The sequence below is a fragment of the Echeneis naucrates genome, chromosome 17 (assembly GCF_900963305.1).
Source record: "Echeneis naucrates chromosome 17, fEcheNa1.1, whole genome shotgun sequence".
NCBI lineage: Eukaryota > Metazoa > Chordata > Actinopteri > Carangiformes > Echeneidae > Echeneis > Echeneis naucrates.
Genome location: NC_042527.1, coordinates 3,704,382 through 3,722,429, shown reverse-complemented (window position 1 = coordinate 3,722,429; position 18,048 = coordinate 3,704,382). Strand labels below are relative to the sequence as shown.

At 38.5% G+C, this 18,048-nt stretch overlaps 1 protein-coding gene across 1 annotated transcript in view; it reads right to left on the bottom strand.

Moving 5' to 3' along the window:
• Nucleotides 1-18,048, bottom strand: part of astn1 (astrotactin 1) — a 402,459-nt gene that overhangs the window by 141,952 nt on the left and 242,459 nt on the right. Inside the window, exon 18 of the mRNA XM_029524898.1 lies at nucleotides 14,439-14,627. Coding sequence (XP_029380758.1) covers nucleotides 14,439-14,627 — 189 coding nt within the window. The remainder of the gene's footprint in view (nucleotides 1-14,438; nucleotides 14,628-18,048) is intronic.

Here is an 18,048-nt window from a genome sequence, read left to right as displayed (position 1 = left end):
GGACCCATCCAAAGTCAGCTTTTACCTCCTGGTCTGTTTGTGATTCCCATAAACAGCTGCACCGTTTTCTGGGATTTGCCAACTTCTACCGTGGATTCATCTGCAACTACAGCTCTGGGGCTGCTCCTCTCACCACCCTTACCAGCTCCAAGGTTCCCTTATACCGGAATCCTGCTGCCAACGAGTCCTTCAAGACCCTCAAGTCCCAGTTCAGCTCTGCAACCATACTCCAAGTGTCAGATCTCAACCAAGGTCCACATTGTCCCTGATCCCACATCTCCCTTGACTTCATCACTGGCCTTCCTTCTTCCAATGACAACACAGTCACCCTCACTAGTCAACTGCTTCGACAAAACAACCTACTTTGTGCCCCTGCCCTAGTTGCCATCAGCCAAACTGACTGCCTAACTTGTCCTGCACCACATCTTGCGTCTTCACGGTCTCCATGTGAATTTGGTATCTGACCAGGATCCCCAGTTTTTCTGTTTTGTAGAAGGAATTATTTAGCCTGATGGGAGCCACTGCCAGCCTTTCCTCCCGGTACCATCCCCAGTGCAATGGGCAGACAGAATGCAGAAAAGTCGTTGAACCTGGGGCCAAGCTCGATCCACTCTCTTAACCTGCCTTCTGCCCCTGACTGTGAATTCTGCCCATGCGCTCTCCTGGTTCTGGTCACTCCAGCTCTCCTGGGAGAAATTGCCTCATTCGACAGGGTGTTCCTGCTGCCACCTCATTGTGCCTACCCTGTGGCTGAGTGGTGTTATCACTGCCTGTCACTCCAGAAAACTGGATTCCCAACCCAGCAGGGACACTATCTGAACACTGAACTTTGAAGAAAATTCCTGTGGATTGTTACTCAGTTGCATTTAGGATTTAATTAAAGACTTTTTATATTGAGGTTCCTGCTCTTGTGCTGCTCTTAAGTCCTGCCTAAACCCGTAACACTAATCTAGTGTAGCCAGACATCCTTTTTGTTGAACTGGTAAGACCGGCGGGGGGGTCCAAGATCTTCAAAATCCTGATGCAGCAATTTGAATGTTTGTGATTTAAAAAATGCTTACGTCCAGCTAAAAAACTCAGTTTCCCTCCTGGGGTAAACGCCTGGATCTCCCAACAAACTAGGGCCAATTTGAGCTCTATTTATTATGGTGGTTTATGTGGTAAAATATTTAGATTCTTAAAGTAGCAACACTGCAAAGTATACTCCAATGCCATGTTGTTATATAATTGTAAATTTATGTAAGAACCCTTTTTAATTGGAACTACTTTATGTACGAGGCAGGTTCAGATTGGCAGCATAATTAATAATAATAATAATAATAATAATAATAATAATAATAATAATAATAATAATAACCATTAATTCAATGCATAAATTCAACTCAATGTTGAAACTCAATGTTTTTAGTTTGTTAGCATTGTCTGGTCCACAGAGTAAACACCCATGACAGGCAGCTCTCTAACAACAGGGGGCAACACATTTCTACATGTGTTGAGCTCATTTTCAGCAATGAGATTAGAACTGAAATAAATCTAAAAAACAAAATCCTCTTCTAACTACAGTTTGAGTGACTTTCCTGCCAAGTTACAAGAACCTTTCAATTTACGGAGACATTAAATTTACAATAAAATACACTGAGAGGGAGAGAAACTTTACAAGTTTGATGTTTCTAATTATGTTTGTTACCAACCACTGATTGTTAACTTTAGCATGTGGTCAGAAAGTACAATTTAAAAATGCACTGAGACGAAAGCCTTTCACTGATTGCAGGCAGCACATGCCTCCGGGTCTAAAACAGAGCTGATGTGGAGGGCTGTTTGATATACAGGCTACAGCTGTCACTGGCAGGTGTGATGATTTTGGACTATGCTGACTATGGTCAGTCACTCAAAAAGATTATTGTTGGCCCTAATAAACATGAAGCAATATTTTCAAGTAAACTGTAACTGAAATATATAAAACTAAAAGTTAATTTAATGAAGAATAATTAAACACTATGCAAATATGGTCTTCACAAATGAAATGTAAACTGATCAAGTAAACTTTATCTGACTGGATCACATAAGAGGACAATGGGCGTGCGTCAGGATGTTGTCACCATGGTAACTGCAGTGATCCACGGGTTCGATGACCGTGCCCTCACGCACTTGGCACTGCGGACCACGCGTTGATCCTGACTCCCAACTGACTGAGGTAAGTTTAATTGTTTGGAATATATTGTGTAAATTGTAGTAACCTGATATTGTAGACGTATATTAATGTATTCATTTGTTTCGAGTTTCTCAAAGACAATGCGAATGCTTTGGCATTTTTGAAAGTCTGGTGAAGGGAGGTTAGGTTAGCATTGTCTGAATGCATGGTAACGGTTTTTAGCATGCGCTAGAAGCACTGCTCCCACCCAATGTTCCCAACCCCGTTATTTGAGCAGAATGAAGCTAATGGCTTCTGCAGTCCAGGCCGCGATATTTACTTTAGATACATTGGGTGTCCTCAGGTCCGAGACCAGGCTGGTTGTTGAGGTGAGACGTGACGGCCTCAGGCTAAGGCTAAGGGCTAGCGCTTGGCTAGCAGCGCTAGCTAGACAGTAACAAACTGTCCCCAAAGGTCCAAGCAATTAAAATAAAGATGCTTCAGTAAGATTACAAGCTAAAGTGCTGGACAATTGAGCCAGCCATATTTTGGCTTGTGGTATTGTGATATTGTATTGCCACGTTGATTTTGTTCAAATTTTTGGATTGTTTATAGAATGTGGTTGCCATTTGTTGGAAGAATCTGTGTCAGGACCCTTTGGCCATTTCCTTCATTGACAGTATTATCTTGTTACAGTTGAAGAGGAATACACCAAAACCCTTCATATGCACAGCTTATATTGACTGACTGATCTATATTCTTTGTTCATCAGTGACAAGAGCATCAAAAGACTTTCTCTGAAAATGTTGTTGCATGATTACTTACAATGATAGTGGCAATTAACAGTGACAATTCAGCATAAGTCAGTCTTGAAGCTGTGAAGGAGCTTTAAAAAGGACTGCATTTAATGTTATCGCAGGTTTTTTCATGTCATCAAAGCAGTTGTGTGTGTTTGTTCATAATTACTGTTCTGCTGTTATTTTACTTGTTAACTATTGCATTTTACCATACCGCAGCCATATGGTGAAACTTGGAATTGGGACTTAAGTTTTGTTTTTTTTTTTTGTTTTACTTTGAATAATTTGTAATTTTATGCGATATATGCTGTACTTACAAAGTCAAACGTCCTCAGAACCATCTGACCTATCTATAGTTTCATGTCAGTTGTGTACATGTCCTTAATTAGCAAATGAACAAGATTACTTCAGTCATGTAAATGAGCATTTACGGAGACACGAAACTATAACATGCATGTTCAAAGACTGCGTTTAAAACTGTCATTTACAATACATTGCATACTCATAAAGACAGGAACCATATTCCCCATACTTTAAATGATTTTAAAGCTGATGTCACTGTTGTTGCTAGGTTACCGCAATCAAACATTTCTGAGGGGATGTATTTTTCCTCATAATCGGTTTTTATGGCCATGTCATGGAATTTTTAAATGTTGGATGGAATATATAGTGATTATTTCTAAATTATCTTTCCAAATACACTCAAAGGAACAGAATATTAGAAACACGTAACATTAAAATGTAAAACAGCGCAATTGGACGACGGCGTGTAAGGGCCACATTGAGATATATATATATATATATATATATTTATTATTTTATCCACCGACAGCCCTGCAGTCGACCAATTCCAGCCATGTTTATTCTCATTAATATTTTTTTTAAGTTACTTTTTTCTCATTAATGAGTTTTCTTGTTAATGACTTTATTCTCGAAGTAAAAAAAAAATATGTGTGTTGGGCTGGTTGTGGCATGTCTTTTAAACGGTTCAAGTGCCAACACCACAGGTACAGCTGCATCCATGTGATGCAGACACGTTTAACAGTTACTGCCAATAAAGTTGTCAGATCTACGCTGTGTTGCTTTGTGATTTTAACAGGAGATAGGATAGCATATTTGAAATACATTACTATTGTATATATACTTATACATAGGGTTTATGTGAAAGTTTACATTACCTTTATGTGGATAAACACATAAAGTTAATGTATATATTTGCATCGACTTTTCTTAAATTATCCATACCAACTCAACATGGTAAAAACACTTTGAATTAAATGGGACCTTCACATGGAACTTGTCTAATAAAATGACATGTAAAAACTTCATGTAATTGAAATACTTAAATTCAGTGTTTTTGGTACAATTATTTTTTTGAGTGTAGACTTGGGATTCATGTCTGGAATATTTAATTTTAAGGTGTTGAGTTATATTTTTCAGTGAAAGGCCCGTTTGTTGTGGTTTTTTTTTTTTTTTTTTTTTTGTATGGAATATAATTAAAGGAAATAAACTCACAATGTGTTTTTAACATCTTGCATCTTAAAAATGTGACATGAAAAAAATTATAAGATCCTGAAAGTCAACAGCACTGAGGCTAAGCACAGGAAACAGATCCTTACCATGTTTAAAATTATGGATTCCTTTTAGAAATTTGGAGTAATGAAAGAGCTCAACAAAGACAGACTCTGATCAGGACTCCATTGCATCTGTTACTTGTTATATTCAGAGATTAATTGAGCTAAATGTAGGAATGTAATGCTTTCATTAGTGAAGCTCTCTGACCTCTTTAGTGTATTGACAGATAATTGCTAAGTTACTAGTGTTAAATTATATCAGCTGGACACAACCTGCCATAAAATGGGGTGATTAAAAAAAAAGAATAATAATAATTTGTGAAGTCTAAATATGCTGAGCCTTATTTTACCTCAGAAGCCAACATGAATGAATCATTTCTTCAGGGGTCACAGGCCTCTCTGCTGAATGTCAATTACACATTCATGTCGGAGAGGATGCTGCTTTCACACGATGTCAGTAAAATGGTAAAATAGCCCCTTCTTCATTCAGGAGTATTCGCACATCACTGAGATGTTTAGCCTCAGTATTGACCTTTTAGCAGCACCAGATAAACAACTTAAATCATCCACCTTATGCTATATATTTATAGCAACTCACCTCACACAGGCACAATAGCCTATATGTTTTTTTTTTCTTTTTAATTAGCTCAAATGATTTTATTACAGTCATCACTGGACATACCTGCCAGCTGGATGGATTAACTCTTGGTATATATTTCCCCATAACTGGATATTCAAACAACAAGTCACAACACAGAGGTGATGTCAGCTTCTGCTTCGTTTTCCACTACTTTGTTTTATGACTGTTTTTCTTCTCTGAAATGGTTATCTGTGAACGGGAAGCCGTGTTGCATGAAAAGCTTGACAGATGCACAATAAAAATGCTTCTCCCTGTTATCTATACGTAACAATTATTGACCTCTGTTCTGAGATAACAGGAGAAAGAAATGAGAAGAACTTGGCCTCGGCATAAACTTGGAGGCCCGATTGAGACCTACGGCTCAACTTGAAGAATATTTATAGTAGACGGTTGAGCCTAAAGCTACTGCATGGGATTCCTGGATGACATTTTGCCTGTCCACATTTCACATTTTCTGAATATTATTTCTGTCTTGAAAGTGTTAGCGCATGAAGAGGAGCACACAATATGGGGTTAGGAGTATATCTGGAAAAATATTCATTGACAGTTAAGGGGCTAGCTCCACATGAGATTCAGAGAAGGCGAATACACCTGAACCAACATTGGGAATCTCCTGCCAGCATAAATTAGTTTTATCACAGATTTTGGCATACTGTCTGTGTTACATATTAATATGAATACATATTAACAGCAAATACGGCCTCACTCCTAATGTGGCTCCACACACTGCTATTCAAAAATAGATCTGATATTTTCTCACCTAAATGCTTTCCAGTCTACTCACTGTATCATAACGGCAGTAAAAACAACTCACTATTCAACAGCCCCCTGGAGAAAGCCATGTTACAATGGTGCTTTTTCCATTACAAAAAAATGTGTAATGTTCAATTGTTGGTTCCCTGGATTTGCGAGAACCCCTGTTTCACTGGATTCATTTGTGAAAAAAAAAAAAAATCCTCTTATAATTTGGCTGAAACTATAAATTGAGTCATAGAAATGGAAACTCATTGTGATGAGAGAAAAAAAAAAAAAAAAAAATCCAATCCCAAGCAGCTGCTGCCTCGTTTTCTGAGAAATAACATTCAGGGGATGGTTTACCAGTCATGACTGATTAGTTAGGGCAACACGCTCCCTCCCGGCAACCATGAACATGAATACACTGTCAGTGCGGAAAAATAAAGTTCATATTCTTCTATTCTGTGTTTCTCTTTATACCTGCTCTTTTTTTAAGGCCTTTACACGGTTCATTTTAGGACTTTTTTTACAATAATACTGTCACACATGAGAGAACATGGTTTGCATCTTTTATATTTCCTGTCCATACCACGCATTTCTCTTTAGTTTAATCATTGCTGTTAATTTGGCAATTTGACATCTTAATTTGTACTTTGTTGCTCCAATTTCTTTATTATTTCCACAAATTATTGTTTTATTTTATCTTAGCATTTAACCAGGAATATACATCTTATTTTACACCTTATTTTATATATGTGTATATATATATATATATATATATATATATGTGTGTGTGTGTGTGTGTGTGTGTTGAGCATTTAATATATTTCCTTTAAAATAAATCAATATTTATCCTTTCAGTCTGATCAGGCTAAGAATCTTTAACTGGTCATGAAACTTAATACAGACAACCATATAATTATTATAAATTATTATGTTCAATTATTATGTTATAATATAACATAATATGATAGTACATTTTAGGTCTGAGTGTGATTGTGAGTGGTTTTTGGTCTCTGTCTGTGTGTTGGCCCTGTGATGGACTGGCGACCTGCACAGGGTGAGCTGCAATTGGCCCATGACCCAGAAATGCATAAGTGGTAGAAGTTGAATGATTGAATGAAACTTAACAAAACTGACTAACATAATATAATGATACACATCAATAAATCATTTCCTCATAAAAACTTGATGATGTCTGCTTAGCCCTTTCACATGTGTAGCACACAGCAGGGGCCTATCCGTGTCAGACACATTCGGGCTTAGGTGAAGGGTGGTGTCTGCAGCAGGTAGACATAATCCAAAAATGATGCAGAAGAAATTAAAGTGGTTTTTATAATCTCAAACTCCAGTTCCTCGATTCCCTTGTTGATTATCTCTGAGAAATTGGGTGGTGGCCCTTCGTGGCAGACTTATCCAAATCTCATCATGTCTCTGTTTTGAAGTTCTCCAGTAAATGGATCTTCTTCACCCTCTGATCTTTGCATTATTTTTCAATCTGTGGAGCTGATAAAAACATCACTCCCACTTGCACGTTGTAAATTCAGCTCAGGTCACGCACAAGCTCAATCATTAGACGTTATAGATTTTGCACTGTGAAGACAGCAGTGTAAATTGTGTTAAATTCAACTAATCTAGACGCTTGTGTTCTGCACATGCAGCTCATCTAGGTTATGTCTGGATGAGTCCAGCATTGCAGTGTATGTGTGAAGTGATTAAAGGCAATGTATTTATAAAGACAGAAGCAGGTTGTCTGAGCATTGTGCAATCCCCAGGTGGTAACCTGGCAGGGCAGGCGGTGCTAATCTGAGGTGTGTGTGGGTGTAGTGGGATCACAGAGGTCAGGGCCAGTTACCAATAAATCCTGCCATGTCTTTCTTAGTCTTCACTGCTCCGCTCCCCTTCCTGAGCTGACCTGACACTGAGACTTTCTCTGCTGCTTCTTTGTTAATATGACAGCTCCTAATAGAATAATAAAAAAAAATAAATAAATAAAAAAAAAAACGACCTATTTTTACCTGACTGCTGGCAGGGTGATCACACTAACATATATTCCAGCACAATGCTCTGGAGCTCCGTGCAGAGCTGACGCCTGACATGGTCAGGGTTGGGGTAGCGGTGATTTCATTGAGGGAGAAAGTGAGGAGGAGAGCTATGGAGCCCGTGACAGAGAGGAGAAAAGAGAGGTAGAGAAAGAAAGGTGGAAAGACACAAAGAGTTTTTTCAAAGTCAGATGTGCTTCCCTACAATCATCAGAATTGTAGCATGTGAACAGGAGAGCTCTCTCACTATCTTGGCTGTCAACAGTATGGTGTATCTGCACTGACCTCTGACATCTTAGACAAGAGAGGAAACAATAGCCCAAGATCAAATTTACCATGGTGCTGTCTGTTGTCTTTTTATTGCACATACTCTTGTGCTTGTGTCTGAATTTCCATCTGCATATGGTGCTTTCAATTTTACCTGACATTCAAAGAAGTACTGTAATGTCAACTTCAGGTGCTTTTGAAGCATTTTCCAGTTTTAATTGTTGTTGCAATGATTTCACAGACTCAAAATGATCTAATTACGCTGAAGCTGTTTTCGAGCAAACTGGTCGTCACGCACATTTCCTGTGAACACATCTAGTCAGATTCACATCCGCTCTGTGTTTAGGAAGTTCTTCAACCAGTTAAGATCCACGTCAAAAAAAAAAAACAAAACAAAAAAAAAAAAACAAGAAACAAAAACATAACGTACTGTGTGACGAGTGCTTCTATGCTTGGTAGGCACAGACACATTCCACATAGTCTTCAGATACTGTTAGAATGCTGCTCTTATTTTTAGAACTTTTAAACAACTTTGGAGACCACTTGTGATATCATCTGTGTTACTATCCAACTAATAAGTATTCCATTATCTACTCCCCCTTCAATTTAAGTCTGTAATTTTGAGATGAGTCACGGACCTTGTCCTAATGATGTTCATTGCTGGTTAAATACATGAGAGGTTTTTTTTTTTTTTTTTCAGGTATTTGTTGTTTGTGTGTTTGTTTTCTGAAACTCCAGTTCCTTGCAGCTGGAAACAACACTAATAAACTTTAACATTTTCAGCTTTTACTGTTTCTGTTCACTCTTAAAACACAGCCTTCAAAACTGGCTGCTAATTTGTTTCGAGGAAACCTTATTATTGCCATAAATATTGTTTGAGTTAGCGTCAATGAAATTATTTACCTGTGCAGCTAAAATTAAGTAAAGCAAAAAAAACAAACAAACAAACAAACAAAAGATTTACACTATTTACAGATCTTGTAGATTTCTCCTGTATACGTGAAACATAGTGGCTTCAAAGAACGCTGCACAAAAACTAAGGAATCGCTGACTGCTGTTGTTTGAACAGGCTTACAAAAATGGGGCTTTAAAACCAAAAAAGAAAAAGAAAGTGATCACCACTGCCTGCTTTCCAAGGCCATGGCCACACGTGCTTACTTCACTAAACCAAAATACAGCAAAACTGTCACAGATCAATTTGCTTTGTGGGTAATGTATGTATCTGGGTTTGACAAGGACAAATAAGGCAGACTATAAAGACATTGTTAAGTTCTGCTGCACTGATTTAGCTCTTTAAAGAATCAAAACGTTCACTGCAATTAAGACACGTCAGGTCCAGCTAACTGAGAACACATCTGTTCTCCATGTATCTGCGACTGTGTTGTGGAACAAGTGAAGCTGCTTCCAGCATCTTTTAAAGCTCTTTAACTTCCAGAATGTAGTGGCTTTCTTGCTGTTCTTGTCTGATCTCTGGTGTAGTAATTGAGGTCATGTGTCTGACAACAGGAAACTCATATCACAACCTAGTGCTGGGAAGAAAGTGCTATTAATCACCCGGACAAGGCCCCGCACCCAAACGCACATCTTCTCCGACACACACACACACACATACACATTCTGACCTGCCGCGGTTAATAAGCTACGCCTTCACAAACATAGCAATGTGTCTGTGTACATTTATCTGTAAATGTGTGTGTTATTTTCAAGTTGGTGGGTCATTAGGAAGCAATTGATGCAAGTCTTCAATTAAATTTACAGACCATGGCGTGGTATGTCCTTCTATTCAACCACTGAGCTCCGGTCTTCTGAGTTCTAATCATAGTCGATGCTCAGTTGCAATTGAAAATTCATGTTGGAGGAGTGGTTGATTTAGAAAGCAGTGGAAGTTTGTCAATTTTATATCTATGAAAATTCACAGAAGGTGTTTGTTTCTCCAAACAGCCCCTATAGTAGTTATACGGTGAATGAGATGTCCAGAAATCCAAATATACAGATATGCAGAATATACAGAGCGGATACATTCACACCAAATGGGAGCGATACTGTAATCTGTCTAATGTGTCCTATTCAGCTCTGAAAGCATTCATTTTAAAAGGTTTACATTTGAAAGAATTATTAACCATATAAATAAATAAGTTTAAAACAGCTGACAGTAGCTCTGCCCCAGGCACTCGAGATGCAGAAAATGATCAGCTCGGCTTCTTGCTAAATATGGGGGAGGCTGCTTCGGTGCACATCTTGCATTTGGAGCAAAGGGCGAAGACATGGATCATCAAATTCTCCTGTGAGCTCATTACTCCCTCCAAAAAGCCAGGACGTTTCCAAGAGGCCAGAAAGAGATTAAGAAAGATGACTCTGATTTCAAGTTTTTGCCCATGGAATCTATTTCTTTTCATTGAAAAAGAATGGTCCGGGGCCAGGTTGAAACAGTTACCCACTTAGATTGAATCATGTCAGATCCTCACAGCCCAAAGTAATCCCTGAGGTCTCTGTGTGATGGGAAAATTTGATTCAGGATTGATTTCGCACCACTTTGGACAATCAGGTTTTCAATCCCACAGCACAGCATAGAAAAGGGCACTGGCTGCAACAGTACAAATGTTTGTTACAGATGTTGAAAGAACGGAGCATCGGCTCTGCCCCTTCCTGTATTGAAAGTCCGTGTTTGCAGACCAGTTCAACCTCTGATCCAGATACAGTCCCAGGTATTTGTATTTGTCTTAGTAAACCCCACGCAGACACCACCGATGGTCACCAGCTGGTGGAAGTGGTTTGACCTACACCACATGACAAAGTCCTGGAGGTTCCTGTATTCTTCCTCCCCTCTGTCCCTCATACACGCCACAATCGCAGTGTCGTCCAAGAACTTCTGCATGTGGCGCTGCTCGGAGTGTGGTAGATTGGAAGCAAATATAAATATATGTTCAAACATACTCACAATATTTTGAATTTATTATGTAATGGTGTTCTTTTAAATTATGTGAATTCAGCAGTGCAGAAGAGCATCACTGTCTTCTTGTCTGATGCGTATGATCACACTTGTATAAACCCCTTGCCTTCCAAAATGCTCTCTACAATCACAGATAAATATAAATCAGATCTATGTGTCTTGCAGAAAGAAATTTTTTTGTGGACCTTTTTTTTGTCAAAACATGACCAATACTTTGTGATGTGAAATGAATATTTTCCTAGTCTATATTTTATTAATTTGTCCCAACAGTGTCAAGATGAAAACCTTCCATCTGGTGCAAAACTTGTGGAGAACAGAAAAAAGTCTCGGTCAGTTATTTGTGTTGTATTGAAAAGATGTTAATTTCTACAGGAAACTCCTTTCAAGAGGTGATAAATTTGATCATTCCAATATAACTTTGCAAACGAATGTAACACTTTTGCTTTTTGCATGTTTCTAGCTACTAAGTGATTCAATTCAGGTTTAGCAGGAGAACAAGTCGACGGGAACTGAACTGGGTGAGAATGGTTTGTTTCCCCTTAAACTAAAAATATATAGCGATGATTTTCTTGGGGATTTTAGAAAACTATGGAATCCGAACATATTGTGCTGAAATCACTCCCGATTTTATTAGTGTAAAATAGTATACGTTTATGCAAGGGCAAATGTTGTGCGTGAAATTTATCTCTTCGTGTAAGTTAAAAATGTTCTCTCTCTATTTTTTTTTTTTTACACATTCAGATTCATCCTAGTGGCTGTGTCAGAAACAATTAGTAGATACCACTGTAAACACAAAGCTGATTCCATTATTGTGATGTCTGTTTTCTTTTGTTATGTAAAGTCATCCTGTACTGCTGAGGTCTGCAGAAAGGTTGGTGAAAAGTGCGCTTTTACTGACACTGATAAAAAGAGAAATCTTAAATTGCCTTGATCTTGCCAGAATTAGAGGCGAAACCTTGTGGGTCGCACAGAATGAGCTAAATAGGAAGATTGCACTTTTTTTTTTTTTTTCAACTTTTCTGTTAAATCATTTAGCATCTGCAACCGATGTGTCAGAAGCGGCTGAAAATGAAGAGTAATGCACTTTTCATGAGGGTGAAAATCTATCGCCATCTGTCAGTACAGAGGTGTACTGGGAGCGAGCGGAGCGGCGCAACACAGCGGCGGGCCGTCCTTGGACAAAACAGAGGAGGTGTAGAAAAGTGAAAAGGCGAATAAAGGGAAATGACTACATACAGTCTGGAGGCACTGAGGTGAAATGGCAAGGAGAGAGATGTGCTATTACTTATATCTGCTGCGACTTCCTGACAAAACAGTAACAAAAGAAGATGGACGGCTGGCATTGCTGGCATTTTGGATGATACCAAAAGGTAAACACTTTGGGCCCTTGATTGTTCATTTTCATAAAAGTGCTTCAGTGTTTCTGGAGAGCGCTTGTGCTTTCGTGTAACTGGATGAGATAGAACAGTGCTGATTGTAGTGCGAAGCCACCCAGTGATCCACAACACGCGCTCGCCTTCAGTGTGAGATTCAAACATATGGTAAAAGCACTGCAGTATTCCAGTGTTTGTAATGTGAATAACACGGATAGTGTAGTCAACAGACAGATGCAACATGTCATCGTTATTTGATCTTTCTAAATGAAACAGCTGTAGGGAGTATGAGGCTCTCATTTACATGGATGAATCCCACTGAAGTTACATTTGACAGTACTGCCACTTCACACGACTGTTCATAAAAAAATAAATATATAAAATGTAAAAAAAAACAGAAAAAAAGAAAAAACTTTTACTCTGAAACATGACATCTAAAAAAGCAGGATCTTACTGGTTAGTAAGTGAATGAGATCCAGTCAAAAATGCATTTGAAACATACAAAACATTGTATATAGAGATTTGTGAACCCAGATCCCCTATTAAACAAATAAAATACAAAAGAAAATGGACCTGAAGAATCAAAAGTAAGAGCATTTGTTTGAAGGCAAATCCATATTTTTACTGAATATTTCATGCTAATTTATTAATATTTAATAACATTTGTGTTTTACAAGATTTTAGCTGGTGTTGATTTTAACTACTGCTCATTTCTTTGCTCATTCAATATATTCTACCACATTACATGAGAAAAATAATTAATTATTTAACCAATACAGTGCTTCTTTTTCCATTTTATTTATAGTTTATTCTGAATGTTCATATCTTATCTTAAATTCTTAGCAGGGCTGCTATAGTGGTTAGCACTGTTACCCCACAAGAAGGTTGCGGGTTTAGTTCCCAGCCTGGAGTTTGCATGTTCTCCTCGTGCCTGCGTGGGTTTCCTCCAGGTACTCCGATTTCCTCCCACCATCCAAAGACATCATGTTTGGGTTAATTGGTGATTCTAAATTGTCCGTAGGTCTGAGTGTGAGTGTGAGTGGTTGTTGGTCTCTGTCTGTCTCTGTGTGTTGACCCTGTGATGGGCTGGTGACTGTCCAGGGTGTACCGCACCTTAACCCAATGTGAGCAGACATTGACTCCAGCCCCCCTGTGTCCCGGAAAGTAATAGAAGATGAATGAATGAGTGAAACAATGGCAGCGTATGAAAAGAAAGAAAGTTATCCTGAAGTGAAAAATTATTAGTGTCTAGGGAGAATATCAAATATTAAAGAGAAAAGTTAAAATTTTAATTCATTCATCTTCAACCGTTTGATGCTGGAGCCAAACCCTGGACAGGATGATGACATGATGTCTTTGGATGGTGGGAGGAAACTGGAGTACCTGGAGGAAATCCACGCAGGCACGGGGAGAATATGCTGCCATGCTGCCCCAAAGATAAAATATGAAAAAACAAACTTTTGATATTAGCTGTGTTGTTTGGATGTTTTTTGGTACCCGCACACCTCAACCCCCTCCCACCACATTCCACAGGACATACTTCTATACAGGTGAAAGTTTAAACAGGGGGCCTCAGGAATTTCTGGAAGACTTTCGGCCTGGGAGCCCATTACATTTCTCTGAAACAAGGCACAGGCTAAGAAAAGAAAAGAGAAGCACTTTGTTGAAAGAGCCCCAATGTAATGTTAAAGTGTTTTTATTGCTGGATGGCATTTTGTTTTAGTAACATCCTATCCTTTCCACTGTAACTCAGCATTATGTGTGCCACTGCATTCTGCAGAGCGATTGCTTTTGAATTTGTACCATTGGTGGGTGACTGAACATCCCACACAGTCTTGAACATTCACTTTTTCACCTGTGATGCTCAGGCTGCGATTCTCTCGTTTGTTTATTTGAAATTTGTCAAACCACTGGGTGAGTGTGTCTTACCTTTGCTGATATCCTGGTACTCCAGCCATAGCTGCCGCTGGACCTGCTTGTTGGGGTACCAGATGGTACAGGACTCTTGGAAGCCGTACACCGCCTCCTGCACATAGTGGTTCCCGAACTCCCTGAGGATGGAAACAAAGTCGCTCCGCTGGGTCGCCCCGTCCAGAGAATGGATAGCCGAGCTGAAAGCTGAGAAGACAGAGCGGGGGGGGTAAAAAAAAAAGCCCAACACAAGTTCAGTATTTCCAGATACAAGAACCTCAGTGAAAGAACAACAACAATTTAGGGTTTAATGTTCCTAGTGAAATATCCACGTTTTCTTGTTTGCTTATCTACTCAACATCCCCCCCGTAAGTCTAAACTTTTATACTTTCAAAAGTTGTATTTTTTTTCTTTTTCTCCTTAGAGTTAAGCCACACAAAGCTGCAGAGTCCCACAGGCTTTACATGGATCACAGATAAAGCGCAGATACTAACACAGCAGTAACTGAAGTGAAATCCCTAACAACTTCTGCTGCTGCCCCTTCCACAGCACAGAATAAGCATTCAAGCTCAGAATTTGTCTCTATTCCCACTGTAGATAACTCTATGTATGCTGTGGAAAGAATAGCACAGGCTGTACATCACAGTTTTTATTGCACAGCAATAGCAGCCCAACTCTACATGGCTTTTCTTTTTTTATTTTTTTTATGGGATCACTGTATATTCACAGCAAACGAAGAAGGCTCATACATATTCCTACTTACAGCTATGATAACTGGAGCAGCCTGCAAGATTCATTTCAGGTTTCAAAAAAACATAGCGTAAAGTGGAATGAAATTATTTTAGATAAGGTAGTAGTTTGATTATTCTCCATGCTAAGTGGATGTGACTGATTTGCATGATTACTTCAGCCATCAATTCAGCACCATTATTATAATCATTAACATTGTTATTGATATGCAGCGTATTTTTTGAGCTATTATAATAGAATCTGCAGCAGCAGTTAGATGTACTTGAAGCTGAAGTCGGCAGTTTAAACAGTTTGACAGTCTAGCAAGCGCACACAGCTCTTGACGGCAACATGGTGAAATGCTAAAAATAATCATGGTAACATGTAGATGTTTGGTATTTATGATTATTATAATTTGGAAAATCTACACACTACACTACACTACTCTACACTCCGCCTGAGTTTGACATTAAAAACAATCTCTGAGGCTGATTTGTATGTCAGTGTTGTTTGTATTTAGCAAAAATAGCTTTGTGTATATATCCTGATGACAAGGCTACAGCTTAGCTTAAAAGGTTGGCCATAATTTAGAGAGTTAGCTCCTTTAGTTTTATGGTCATTTAGGCATACATTAAAGCTAAAATGATGATGTCCCAGTCTGATATCGTTTAATCAGTTCAACTCCAGCGTAAGGTTCAAACATAAAAACCCATTATCATTCTTTATTATTTATGATGAGGACAATTCACTCAGAACCACAAATGTGAGCCACACAATGGTGCTATAGAGGGAAGTGGATTACCAGAGTGTTTAAAATGTGTTGCTAGATCTAAAATATTAAGATATATATATGTGCGCTGTGGATGTAGAAAACTGTAGAAAACTGTTGTTTGGAGCACGTCAGTGATTTCATATGGTATAATTCATCTCTTTATGGAGTTCAGCAGTAGTCTGTCTAATTGTTCCTATGACACTTCAATCTGGACCAAATTGCTTACTCCTTACACCCTACCTTCTACGTCACTGGTATGGCTAGAACATCTAATTTTTTCAATAATTTGAATCGAATAATGTGTGAATCTGAGCTGACATGACATTTTGCTTATAGGTGTTCCCTGCTGCGAACCGTGTCAGGGTCCAGGTTTTAGTGGCTAGAGTCAGCTACTTACAATGCATCTACCCTTTCAACTAAAGCGTGCCAAAACATCTAAACATGGATATGGACAAGCGTGGACTCAAAGAGACAGAGAAGAGACCCATACACAGTGGAAATGAAATTTTGTTTCTGTTAAACAGTCCCTGTGGGCAGCAACAGCTGAGCTTGGACACTTATGTATTCCGCTGTTTCATAATATGCATAGAGCAGGATCAGATCTGATGTAATGAAAATTTGATGTGAAGATCTAAATAATTCAGCATGATGCTTTTTTTTTTTTTGTTTTCTATTGTATTCAACAGAATGCATAAACAATCTACTTGCGTATTCGACACTGCAACTCTGCTTTTTTCTGTCAGCTTTTCGCCACTTTTTTCTGACACTTATCACTCTGACATAGTGTGTAGTGCACTTTACATGGGTCACATAAGAATTATCAGCTAATAATGGCTGGAAGAGCCCGCCAACGAAGTAAAATGGTAAAATAAAATAGGGTTATACTAACACTAACAAGACTGAAGTTCAGTTGATACTGTGTCAGATGGTCAAAAGCTTATAAGCAGGTAAGTTAGGAAGTGGATTGTTCAGTTGAAATTGTTTTGTTGACAGCTGTTTTGGGATTTCAAGTCACAGTAAATAAAAAGCTTTAAATGTAACCCGAATCCGTGTGAATGCTGACATTTCCAACTGAGCAGCCTCATGTGAGTGCTGTGTGATGTGGCTCGAAGGTACAGAAGAAGTAAGTGGACTTTGAATATAGTTGAATATAGACAATTTAGAATCACCAGTTAACCTAAACATGATGTCTTTGAAATTTGGGAGGAAACCCAAACAGGCATACAAACTACATACAGAATACAGAAAGGCCCCAGGCCGGGAAATGAGCCTGTGACCTTATTATTGGGGGGCAACAGCGCTAACCACTATTCCACCGTGCTGCCCTTCTTTCTACAGTCCAGGCCAAAAGTTGGACACACTTTCCTATTCATTTGAATGAGAAGGCGTGTCCAAACTTTGGCCTGTTCTGTACATATATTTTTCATACACCAACCTTCTGTATAAGCAAGAGAGAAAGATAAAATAAATTACACGCAAATATATTTTTATACAAGCACATTGGCTCATGTAAACCTGCACTATGCCAAATAAGCAAACATTCCTAGAAAACATTAATAGACTTGTTGTTGAAGAAAAATAAAAAATAAAAAAATGGACACAAAGTTAATAAAGGAAATAAATTAATAAAGAGATGGGTGACAGAATGTAGAAATCCCCAGGGAATATTTTTCAATTTGTGATCGAGATTATCAGCTCTTTTCTCCAGCGAGAAAAGAGCTGATATCGCTGACATCCAAAAATGAATAAAGGAGCAGACCATTGCCGTATGTTACACTTAGCATAAACCTAACATAAACAACATAAAAGATACAGTGATTAAAATTTGGCCACAAAGAGCGCGACATAACAGATCCATAGAAGAAAATTGTGTAAACTTCCTGTGAATGAACTTCCTGTCAAAACAACTGATGGGGATCAGGTTATCAAAACAAGTGAGCCTGCCGAGTTTTTAAACAGTTACCATTGCGAGGCAGGCCACTTGAGTAGATATGACAACACAATCCTTCGCTGTGTTTCAGCAAGACACAAAGGCGGAAGATTAGTCTTTTCCATCTTGGTTTATACTGTGATAAGTGGCAGTAAAAATCTCAGGGTTAAAGATTCTTTTCACAGCTAATTCAGGCG